Source organism: Oncorhynchus keta, unplaced genomic scaffold (genome assembly GCF_023373465.1).
Source record: "Oncorhynchus keta strain PuntledgeMale-10-30-2019 unplaced genomic scaffold, Oket_V2 Un_contig_496_pilon_pilon, whole genome shotgun sequence".
Classification (NCBI taxonomy): Eukaryota; Metazoa; Chordata; class Actinopteri; order Salmoniformes; family Salmonidae; genus Oncorhynchus; species Oncorhynchus keta.
The window spans coordinates 89980-102393 of NW_026288052.1; the positions used below are offsets into that span (position 1 = coordinate 89980).

The 12414-nt window shown below is 44.4% G+C and overlaps 1 protein-coding gene across 2 annotated transcripts in view; it reads right to left on the minus strand.

The window, feature by feature from the left end:
- LOC118381926 (U4/U6 small nuclear ribonucleoprotein Prp3-like) overlaps positions 1-11675 on the minus strand; it is a 29883-nt gene extending 18208 nt beyond the window's left edge. Inside the window, exons 1-15 of one of the 2 annotated variants that reach the window (XM_052509778.1) lie at positions 11525-11675; positions 10085-10232; positions 9702-9832; positions 9132-9299; positions 8903-8986; positions 8474-8757; positions 8237-8358; positions 7890-8077; positions 5498-5664; positions 5257-5339; positions 4651-4797; positions 4401-4500; positions 3363-3476; positions 3098-3216; positions 2807-2884 (exon numbers count right to left, since the gene is read on the minus strand). In XM_052509778.1, coding sequence (XP_052365738.1) covers positions 2807-2884; positions 3098-3216; positions 3363-3476; positions 4401-4500; positions 4651-4797; positions 5257-5339; positions 5498-5664; positions 7890-8077; positions 8237-8358; positions 8474-8757; positions 8903-8986; positions 9132-9299; positions 9702-9832; positions 10085-10229 — 1930 coding nt within the window. In that variant the 5' untranslated portion in view covers positions 10230-10232; positions 11525-11675. Of the gene's footprint in view, positions 1-2806; positions 2885-3097; positions 3217-3362; positions 3477-4400; positions 4501-4650; positions 4798-5256; positions 5340-5497; positions 5665-7889; positions 8078-8236; positions 8359-8473; positions 8758-8902; positions 8987-9131; positions 9300-9701; positions 9833-10084; positions 10233-10628; positions 10802-11524 lie in introns of those variants that run through there. The other variant, XM_052509777.1, reaches the window with a different exon arrangement.
- Positions 11676-12414: the final 739 nt, after the last annotated feature.

Here is a 12414-nt window from a genome sequence, read left to right on the forward strand (position 1 = left end):
CTCTATGATGAAACTGGCTCTCATGAGGACTGCTGCAGAGGATAAGTTCATTAGTTACCAAAAACCATCAAGCTCTATGATGAAACTGGCTCTCATGAGGACTGCTGCAGAGGATAAGTTCATTAGTTACCAAAAACCATCAAGCTCTATGATGAAACTGGCTCTCATGAGGACTGCTGCAGAGGATAAGTTCATTAGTTACCAAAAACCATCAAGCTCTATGATGAAACTGGCTCTCATGAGGACTGCTGCAGAGGATAAGTTCATTAGTTACCAAAAACCATCAAGCTCTATGATGAAACTGGCTCTCATGAGGACTGCTGCAGAGGATAAGTTCATTAGTTACCAAAAACCATCAAGCTCTATGATGAAACTGGCTCTCATGAGGACTGCTGCAGAGGATAAGTTCATTAGTTACCAAAAACCATCAAGCTCTATGATGAAACTGGCTCTCATGAGGACTGCTGCAGAGGATAAGTTCATTAGTTACCAAAAACCATCAAGCTCTATGATGAAACTGGCTCTCATGAGGACTGCTGCAGAGGATAAGTTCATTAGTTACCAAAAACCATCAAGCTCTATGATGAAACTGGCTCTCATGAGGACTGCTGCAGAGGATAAGTTCATTAGTTACCAAAAACCATCAAGCTCTATGATGAAACTGGCTCTCATGAGGACTGCTGCAGAGGATAAGTTCATTAGTTACCAAAAACCATCAAGCTCTATGATGAAACTGGCTCTCATGAGGACTGCTGCAGAGGATAAGTTCATTAGTTACCAAAAACCATCAGGCTCTATGATGAAACTGGCTCTCATGAGGACTGCTGCAGAGGATAAGTTCATTAGTTACCAAAAACCATCAAGCTCTATGATGAAACTGGCTCTCATGAGGACTGCTGCAGAGGATAAGTTCATTAGTTACCAAAAACCATCAAGCTCTATGATGAAACTGGCTCTCATGAGGACTGCTGCAGAGGATAAGTTCATTAGTTACCAAAAACCATCAAGCTCTATGATGAAACTGGCTCTCATGAGGACTGCTGCAGAGGATAGGTTCATTAGTTACCAAAAACCATCAAGCTCTATGATGAAACTGGCTCTCATGAGGACTGCTGCAGAGGATAAGTTCATTAGTTACCAAAAACCATCAAGCTCTATGATGAAACTGGCTCTCATGAGGACTGCTGCAGAGGATAAGTTCATTAGTTACCAAAAACCATCAAGCTCTATGATGAAACTGGCTCTCATGAGGACTGCTGCAGAGGATAAGTTCATTAGTTACCAAAAACCATCAAGCTCTATGATGAAACTGGCTCTCATGAGGACTGCTGCAGAGGATAAGTTCATTAGTTACCAAAAACCATCAAGCTCTATGATGAAACTGGCTCTCATGAGGACTGCTGCAGAGGATAAGTTCATTAGTTACCAAAAACCATCAAGCTCTATGATGAAACTGGCTCTCATGAGGACTGCTGCAGAGGATAAGTTCATTAGTTACCAAAAACCATCAAGCTCTATGATGAAACTGGCTCTCATGAGGACTGCTGCAGAGGATAAGTTCATTAGTTACCAAAAACCATCAAGCTCTATGATGAAACTGGCTCTCATGAGGACTGCTGCAGAGGATAAGTTCATTAGTTACCAAAAACCATCAAGCTCTATGATGAAACTGGCTCTCATGAGGACTGCTGCAGAGGATAAGTTCATTAGTTACCAAAAACCATCAAGCTCTATGATGAAACTGGCTCTCATGAGGACTGCTGCAGAGGATAAGTTCATTAGTTACCAAAAACCATCAAGCTCTATGATGAAACTGGCTCTCATGAGGACTGCTGCAGAGGATAAGTTCATTAGTTACCAAAAACCATCAAGCTCTATGATGAAACTGGCTCTCATGAGGACTGCTGCAGAGGATAAGTTCATTAGTTACCAGCCTCAGAAATTGCAGCCCAAATAAATGCTTCAAAGAGTTCAAGTAACAGACATCTCACCATCAGCTGTTCAGAGGAGACTGCATGATTCAGGCCTTCATGGTCAAATTGCTGCAAAGAAACCACTCCTAAAGGACACCAATAAGAAGAGACTTGCTTGGGCCGTCTGGAGTCCAAATTTGAGTGTTTTGGTTCCAACCCCTGTGTCTTTGAGACGCAGAGTAGGTGAACGGATGATGTCCGCATGTGTGGTTCCCACCTTGAAGCATGGCGATTGTGGTATGATGGTGCTTTGCTGGTGATTAATTTAGAATTCAAGGCACAGCATGGCTACCACCGCACTCTACAGGCATACGTCATCCCATCTGGTTTGGGCTTAGTGGGACTATCATTTGTTGTTCAACAGGACAATGACCCAACACACCTCCAGGCTGTGTTATGGCTACTTGACCAACGAGCGTGATGGAGTGCATCAAATGACCTGGCCTCCACAATCACCCGACCCCAACACAATTGAGATGGTTTGGGATGAGTTGGACAGCAGAGTGAAGGAAAAGCAGGCAACAAGTGCTCAGTGGAAACTCCTTCAAGACTGTTGGAAAAGCATACCTCATGAAGCTGGTTGAGATAATACCAAGAGTGTGCAAAGCTGTCATCAAGGCAAATGGGTGGCTACTTTGAAGAATCTAAGACTTAAAATATATTTTGATTTGTTTAACACTTTTTTGGTTACTACATTATTCCATATGTGTTATTTCATAGTTGTGACGTCCTCACTATATTGCAATGTAGAAAATACAAATAAAAGAAAAACCCTTGAATGAGGAGGTGCCCAACATTTTGACTGGTACTGTATATATAAATTACAGTCTCACCATCTCTCTTGGAGTTGTGTTCTTCCCATTTGATTCTGCTCAACATGAGCCTCTTGAACTTCTTCTGGGCTTTGGGACCTGAGAGAACAGTACATGCATGCTCAGTCATGTAGTTAACTTTGGGGAAAAGAAGAACCCATTCACAGCAACAAGTCATAAGAAATGTTATGAGATTTTCATGGTAAATAAAGGCAACTTGAATGGTTCACTCAGTGAAAGTAGACCCCATTTAAAGAGACTAATATGGTCCCTCTCATCTCAACCCCTCCCCTCCAGCCACCCCTCTCTCACCTCCCTCCACCACCACCATGTTGACGTCTCGGTGTAGCACCACGGTGCCCGTCAGGTACAGTTGGTTGGCGTTAGCTTCCACCTTAAACTTCTTAGCCGGGTTGTGGAGGTTACGGATCCTGAGGGAAAGCGAGCAAGTACGAATGAGTAGGAAAGGCACACGGACACACTAAGCCGTAAATAGTTACCTGTGCACAGAGACTTACCTAAACACTATAACATGCACACAAAACCTTACGCTATCCAGAGACAAACCCTAACTCACCTATAGACTGAGATGTGAACTCCAAGACTCAGGTCCTCTTTCAGCTTCTTCACCTTCTTCTCTTTTCTCTGCTCGGTTGTGAGCTTCCGGGCTGCATTGGCCTCCTCGTGGGCCCTGAGGACAAACACACAGACAGCTGGTTATGTAGTGAGAGATTGCATATGGTGGGAGAGGACAGAAATGGTGAGTCAGGAAGTGGGTGAAATGGGAGCAGTGATAGATGGGAGGCAGAAAAGAGGGGGGAGAGAGAGCAAAGAGAAAAGGGTTAATAGATGAGGGAGGGGTAAGAGAAGGAGAGGAGAGAGAGGCGAATAGAAAAGGGTTAATAGATGAGGGAGGGGTAAGAGAAGGAGAGGAGAGAGAGCGAAGAGAAAAGGGTTCATAGATGAGGGAGGGGTAAGAGAAGGAGAGGAGAGAGCGAAGAGAAATGGGTTGATAGATGGGGGAGGGGTAAGAGAAGGAGAGGAGAGAGAGCGAAGAGAAAAGGGTTGATAGATGAGGGAGGGGTAAGAGAAGGAGGAGAGAGAGGAAAGAGAAAAGGGTTGATAGATGAGGGAGGGGTAAGAGAAGGAGAGGAGAGAGAGCGAAGAGAAAAGGGTTAATAGATGAGGGACGGGTAAGAGAAAGAGGGGGGAGAGAGAGCGAAGAGAAAAGGGTTAATAGATGAGGGAGGGGTAAGAGAAGGAGAGGAGAGAGAGCGAAGAGAAAAGGGTTAATAGATGAGGGAGGGGTAAGAGAAAAGGGTTAATAGATGAGGGAGGGGTAAGAGAAAAGGGTTAATAGATGAGGGAGGGGTAAGAGAAAAGGGTTAATAGATGAGGGAGGGGTAAGAGAAAAGGGTTAATAGATGAGGGAGGGGTAAGAGAAAAGGGTTAATAGATGAGGGAGGGGTAAGAGAAAAGGGTTAATAGATGAGGGAGGTGTAAGAGAAAAGGGTTAATAGATGAGGGAGGGGTAAGAGAAAGGGGTTAATAGATGAGGGAGGGGTAAGAGAAACAGGGGACAATACAGAGAGAAATGTGTCGTGGTTTGACTTACTTCTGTCTCTTGGCCATCTGTGCTCTGACGTGGGCCTCTACCTTAGTGGGATCCTGTACTGCCTCCGTACCCAGCACTCTCATCAGGTTAGAGATGCGCACTGACGAGACAAACACACTCAAGGTCAGAGATGCACTGAAACGGGGAGGAGAGGAACACAGGCCTCAAACGGGACTACCACTCAGTAAAACTTCAAATTGAAGAGAAAAGAGCAGCAGCATTACTTCAACAGCCCTGGTCTCTATCCTACCTTTAGGTTCTGGGGGGGGCATGAGCCCCAGCCGGACCTTCTCCTGAAGCTCTTTCTGTCCCTCCCTGCGAGTCTGTCTCCTCAGCTTCTTCTGTTCCTTCTTAGTCAGGTACACTCCCAGAGTCACTCCTGGCTTGTCTGTGTCCACTGGAGAGAGGAGACCAACACTTAGAGCTGCCTTCTCAAACCGAACAGTAATCTACGCCTCTCGGTCAGGTTGTCAACAAGGCGGCATGGCGCATCGTTCAGAAACAGACATCTCTTTTCCATAAAATATGTTTGAATTTTCAAACTAGTTTTCACCTGGAAGCCAGATAAAGGGTTTCTATCAAAACCAATCCCTTTGTCATGTGAAAACAGAATCCTAGTCATTACTCCACACGCTTAATTAGGTCACTTTTGTTTTGAGCAGACTTCGCCTTGGGCTTGAACAGGTCCCCCGGGTCACACTCGTTCCAAATAGAACGCAGTCAACTTTCAGCCCATGCAAAACACACCTACACAGGCAGCCGGGTGAGATGAATCTAACCCACTGACTAATATCCAGGAGCCCTTATTGGGAGCTTGACATAAAAGTAACATCAAAGAAGGGATGTGTGTGGTTACCTGGGGGGCTGATCTGAGCAGGGTGCTCCACCAGGTTTGTGACTCCAAACAACTCCATCGCCACAAAATTGGTCTCTGTGGATCTGAGAGAGAAGAGATGTGATCAGCACAACAAGAAATCTGGAAAATGGTGGAGAGAGGACTTTCATGACAATTCTTCAAAAGGTATACAACTTGGATATAGGTGTTAAGATGACTATATTGAGCTAGTAAAGTGGGGATTAAATGTGTAAAGACTCACAGGTCAATGTTGGAGGGGAGGATGTACGAGTCCCACCACTCAATGATGGGCACCTGCCCGTCCCCAAGCATCTTCTTGGGGGCAAAGAGGGCCAGCTTGGTGGAGGCCTGGATCCCAGTCTTCTTGGCTGCCTGGGCGATCTCTGTCTGCAGCTTCTCCAACTGGGCCTGGACAGGAGACAGAGGTGGTTTTGGTTGTTTCATTTCCATATTGCAGTTAACTTCTCTAGGGTAGGGGGCAGCATTTGAAATTTTGGATGAAAAGCATGCCCAAATTAAACTGCCTTCTACTCAAGCCCAGAAGATAGGATATGCATATAATTAGTAGATCTGGATAGAAAGCACTCAAGTTTCCAAAACTTAAAATAATGTCTGCGAGTATAACAGAACTGATTTGGCAGGCGAAAACCTGAGAAAAATTCAGAAAATAGGATTTTGTGTGTGTAGTTTTCTATTCAATGCCATTACAGTACCCATTGACTTAGGAGTCATATTGCAGTTCCTATGCCTTCCACTAGATGTCAACCGTCTTTAGAAATTGTTTCAGGCTTGATTTCTGAAAAATGAGTGAGTAAGAGCAGTCTGAATGAGTGGACCCTGACGTGTCACAGAGCTTTTTCATGCATGCGACCGAGAGTGCCTTTCTTGTTTACCTTTTATATTGACAACGTTATTGTCCGGTTTAAATATTATCGATTATTTAGGCTAAAAACAACCTGAGGATTGAATATAAACATTGTTTGACATGTTTCTATGAACTTTAACCTGTTAAGTCGACCCTCTACTTTTTCGAACATTCTGTTAAAAATCGCACAACATTTCAGCGCCCTGCTACTCAGGCCAGGAATATAGTATATGCATATGATTAGTATGTGTGGATAGAAAACACTCAGACGTTTATAAAACTGGTTAAATCACGGCTGTGACTATAACAGAACGTGCGTTTCATCGAAAAGAGCAGGAATATCTGATCACTGAAAATGGAAAAAAATATCCATCCGCGACTTCAAGGAATTGTTCAAAGTGAATCGAATTAAATGAGGCCGAGGTTGCAGTGCCTACAGCTTCCACACGTTGTCTAGAGTCTTGTCATTTGATTCGCAATTGATTCTTGGTCTAACTGAATCAAGGGAATCGATTCCCTCCGGTCTCCGACCGGATGTTTTGGTCGAGCTCTCTCCAAGACATTTTTTCGAAACAGACACCTATAGAATTGACATCGCCTCCTGATGAATTTTATCGCTTATTAAAGTGTACTAATACCTAAAGTTCCATTACAAAAGTATTTCGAAGTGTTTTGTGAAAGTTTATCGTCGACTTTTTGAATTCTAAAAAATGACGTTACGTTATGAAACGCTATTTTTTTCCGTTTACCACACAGTCTACATAGATCGATATCTAGGCTATATATGGACCGATTTAATCGAAAAAAAAGACCCAATAGTGATTATGGGACATCTAGGAGTGCCAACAAAGAAGATGGTCAAAGGTAATGAATGTTTTATATTTTATTTGTGCGGTTTGTGTAGCGACGACTATGCTAATTATTTTGTTTACGTCCCCTGCGGGTCTTTTGGGGTGTTACATACTATCAGATAATAGCTTCTCATGCTTTCGCCGAAAAGCATTTTAAAAATCTGACTTGTTGCCTGGATTCACAACGAGTGTAGCTTTAATTCAATACCCTGCATGTGTATTTTTGAGTTTGAACGTTTGAGTTTTAACTAATACTATTAGCATTTAGCGTAGCGCATTTGCATTTCCAGAGCTCTAGATGGGACGCCTGCGTGCCAGGTAGGACCGAGAGGTTAAGGATACAATTTGGATATTTTTGTCTGCCTGTTGTGACTGCGTTTGAGCCTGTGGATTACTGAAGAAAACTGAGGTTTTCGGATATAACGAATATAACGAGAGACTTTATCGAACAAAAGGAACATTTATTGTATAAATGAATGTCTTCGAGTGCAAACATAAGAAGATCATCAAAGGTAAGTGATTGTATCTTTTCTGAATTTTTATATTGAGTATTTCTGTATTTGAATTTGGAGCTCTGCAATCTCACAGGATGTTGGCCAGGTGGGACGCTAGCGAACAAAAGGAACATTTATTGAATAAATGAATGTCTGAGTGCAAACATATGAAGATCAAAGGTAAGTGATTGTATCTTTTCTGAATTTTTATATTGAGTATTTCTGTATTTGAATTTGGAGCTCTGCAATCTCACTGGATGTTGGCCAGGTGGGACGCTAGCGTCCCACCTACCCTAGAGAGGTTAATGTTACACTCTACAAATAGTTTTTTCCTCTCTGTGTATTGATCAATTGTTGTGAAACGCTTTCAAAATAGTTAAAGGCTATGGTGAGAGGTGGAAGGTGACGGGTCAGATTTGGTACCTTAGTTCTGATCCTCTGGGCGATCTTCTCAAAGCGTCCCTGCTCATGGAACTTGAAGCCCTTCTTGGCTCGCTGGGCGGGTGCTATGTTAACCCGCCCGTCAAAGTAGATAGTGGACTCCAGGTCCTCGCCAGGCTTCTCCTTCAACTGCTGACGGAACTGCTCCCTCTTCACCGCACGGATATTAGCTGTGGATGGAGAGGAAATGAATGAACACAGTCAGATATTAGCTGTGGATGGAGAGTCATTAGCTGTGGATGGAGAGGAGATGAATGAACAGTCAGACAGATGACTGAAGATCGGGGAATAGAGCATGCTGATTGTGACAGTAGGGGAGAGTGTTGTACCTTTGAGGGTGGGCATGCGGTGTGTTAGCTCCACCTCGTTGCCGCTGGCATCCACAGTCCGTCCCATATCATCCAGAATCAGAGGGGCCGGCTTGTTTGACTCACGGGCCTCCGCCACCTTCCTACACCCAACACACACACAAACTCAGATGACATACATGTGTTAAGCCTCCCTGTAGTATGACATGTATTTGTGGAAGTGTCTAAAGTTGGGTCTGTGTTGCATGCTATACTCACGGTGGTGCTATCCCCATGGCGTGTAGGTTAGCCAGCGCCACCAGGTTATGAGGTCCTCCAGTGTGCCCAATGGCTCCCAGTATACCAGGCTTCATGGCTAACTGCGACTGGATGCGGGCCTGCAGTTCTGCAGCCTTCCTAGCCTTCTCGATGGCATCGTTCATGAAAGTAGCTGCCTGGGAGGGAGCGATAGACTGGGCCGAGCCCGAGGAGGGGGCAGAGGGAGCGGGGAGAAGATGAGAGGCGAAGGGGGGGTCTGGCTGGGGAGTGGGCAGGGGCAGCCTCTGGAGGGGGACATGAGATTGTGATGAGACAGGAACAACACAAGTCCACAATATCTGTCAGACATCTATACTTTTCATTTATAAGGAGGAGAAAAGACAGCCAATCCTTCAAGAGAGGGAGAGAGTGGAGGAAGATTAGTCTCACCTGCTGGGAAGACACTGGGACGAAGCTCAGCTGTTTCTTCCTCTCCTCTATCTGTCTGGTGGCAGCCTCCATCATCTGTTTGATCTGAGGACAGAGAGAGGGGGAATGAACACTGATTCATTTCACAAGGATCGTGACATGTCTGTATGTGAAGCAGGATCTTGGTACATGTGTGTTTCATATGGGAAACGGTGTGTATGCGAGTCTCTGTGTGTGTGTGTCTGGCTACCTGTATCTTAGTGAGCATGCCAGGGCTCTCAGTAGGGGGTGCAGGTAGGACCTCTGGTTCCTCCACCTCCTCGAAGCGGGGGACACGTTTCCTCTTCACCGGCACACCATCTCCTGTCTCGGGGACGTCCCGCCTCGCACCCACCTCCACCTCATCACCAAACACATCCTGGGGGAACATCAGTAGGCGGCAATGGCCTGAGGCTCGGCCAAGCAATCTAACCAATGCAATGAGTAATTTAAACAACCTCCTGGGGAATATCCACTCATTGTTTCCTGCTCCCAGGGGAGATATGTATGACACTAACATAATAAAGATCAAGCCTTGAGACAATGACTTTCTGTAGATAACCAAGTTACTGAGTTGAAATCTCTGATAATGGTTTACACCTATTCAATCCCTTCTGATATCTGTGCCACCTCCATGGTCTAAACATGTAGGTAGCTACTGGTTACAGGGTAATGTTTTCCATCGCCATGGTCTAGACATGTAGATAGCTACTAGTTACAACCTACAGGTTAACGTGGAACGTGTGGTACAACAGCAGCAGCAGTGTGTGGTGGGGTCTACCTTCAGGTCTCTCTTGCGGTTCCTCTCCCCAGCACCCTTGTTCCCACGGGAATTACGGCTCTCCTCCAGGGCCTCAAATAGTCTCTCCACGAACCCACCGGCAGACTCATCCAGGAATGGACGCAGCTGGTCTAATGGGTCAAAGGTTAGGAGTCAAGGGTCAAATACAACATTTAAAGACTGCTGAACAGTTATCTATTTGAGGCAGACCCACAAAAAAACAGACGTTCTGGAAAAATAGGCTAACAAAACAGATAGTGTACAACACAGCTTTTAAAATAGGCTAACAAAACAGATAGAGAGCATACAACACAGCTTTTCTGCCACAATTTCAGTGTAACATGTCACACACCAACTGCCCTCATAATCCCCCTCTCACACACCTGTGGTCTTCCTCTTGTCCAGGCCCTTGCCTACACAGTGCAGGGCCGCAGTAACGACCGTAGGCTCAGAGAACCCCAGCACCTTCTTCACGGTCCGTTCCACCCAGGGCCGTAGCTCCTCCACCTCCCGTTTAGGAAGAGACATCGTCTACAACACAATGGTAGTCGGTAAACAAACAAACTGAAACAGACAAACTTCTTAGCTAGCCAAGTAACTAACGTTAACCTTAGTGGCATGGATAGGTGATCAGCAAAGTTGACAAACAGACCAACGTCACGTGTATCTGCCCAGCTAAGTTAGCTACTAAAAGTTATGGTTAGTTTGCTTGCCAAGTTAACAAACACTTGCTGTTTTTGTTTCCCTTGCCTGTTCACATTTCACCTGTCATCACAGATGTTTGCCAGTGTTGGTTAGCTAACTAGTTAGGGCTCAACTACTAGCTAACTTGCTAGCTATGTCTCAACTATTAGCTAGCATTGAACTCTTGTAGCTAGCTAGCAAGCTACAACAGTCTGATTCCCCCGTGCTGTGAGATAAACTTACCAACCAGACGATTTCGTCCTTAACAGGTAAATATATCCTCTTATATCAGTTATATTCTAAAACATTAATATTAAAAGATTGAAATACATAATAAATCCAAGCCGCTGTGACCAAACTTTCAGTTAGAGCGGCGTTCACACGACGTTCTGAATTCAGAACCCGGAAGGGGAAACACGTCAGGTACCCTCTTTCTACTGTTAGTACTTGTTCGTTGTTTCCGTGAATCAATCATAAAATCAACACGTGAATAATAGTGTTTATTTAACTAGGCAAGTCAGTTAAGAACACATCATAATTGACAATGACGGCCTACCAAAATGCCTCCTACGGGGCTGGGATTAAAAATGTACAATAAAATATTTGACAAAACACATCACGACAAGAGAGACACCACAACACGAAACAAAGAGAGACATAAAACAACAATAAAACAACATAGTATGGCAGCAACACATGAAAACACAACATGGTAGCAGCACAATACATGGTACAAACATTTTTGGGCACAGACAACAGCACAAAGGGCAAGAAGGTAGAGACAACAATACATCACGCGAAGCAGCCTCAACTGTCAGTAAGTAAGCGTGTCCAAAATGTAGTCTTTGAATGACGAGATGGCGATATAACGGACCCGTTTGAGGGTTTTTGTGCAGCTTGTTCCAGTCGCTAGCTGCAGCGAACTGAAAAGAGGAGCGACCCAGGGATGTGTGTGCTTTGGGGACCGTTAACAGAATGTGACTGGCAGAACTGGTGTTGTACGTGGAGGATGAGGACTGCAAGAGGTTTCTTAGCTAGGGGGGCGAGGCCAAAGATAACAAAAAGTGCCTATGCTGCAGGCAGAGTACTTTCATCAAAATACAGATTTTCCAGAGGTAGTCTACAATTTTACCACTCACCGTGTATTGACACAGATGATTGTCTTGTTGTAGCAGTTTGTCACTTGAATACAAGAGTGTGTTCAGTTCGATTGAACCTTTGCTACGTTTCGTATAGATTTGTACTGAACGGCACGTTCCCCCAAAACGTTCAGATCAAATGTGTCACGTTCTTCGTAAACAGGTGTGGACTAACAGTGACATTCTTTCTTACGGGCCCTTCCCCTATATTAGTACCGAGTCGATATTCAGGGGTATATACGGTCATTGAGGTAGATATGTACATAATGTATAGTATAAAGTGACAGATAGTAAACAGTAGCAGCAGCGTGGGCTATGTGATAAGTCAAAATAATACCCAGGGTCGTTACAATAAGTTAGTGCAAAAAGGGGCAATGCAGATAGTGTGGGTAGCTATTTGATTAACTATTTAGCAGTCTTTTGGTCTTTGGCCGTTTTTATTGAACAGACTTTGAGGTACGTTTGCTCCGTTTTTATGGGTTTGGCTTAAAGCAATGAGTGACGTATTTAAAAAGAAGCCAAGCATTTTCATCCACAACCCCTCCCCGTATTTTAATTGGTCGTTCAGTATCCCCGTTTCCGTTTAATTGAACGTTACTGTACTTTGTTTTCGTACTGAACGCAGCCCAATAGTAGGCCATGCTACTTTATTGCAATTTGGATTGTCGGCCACCAGTCGGGAGTAGAGTGACGTTATAGGCTACAGCCTAGCCTAGGTCGGCCTTGTCAATTGAACTTCAATTTCGAATCAAATATATACACTCAGCGGCATTACTGTGTTTTCTCAATCACTACGTGATGCGTAAAAAAACTGACATGCATTCATAGAATTGGTTGAAAACACTGGATAATGTTGAAGATGCCGCCTTGTTTATTTGGTTATTTCCTTT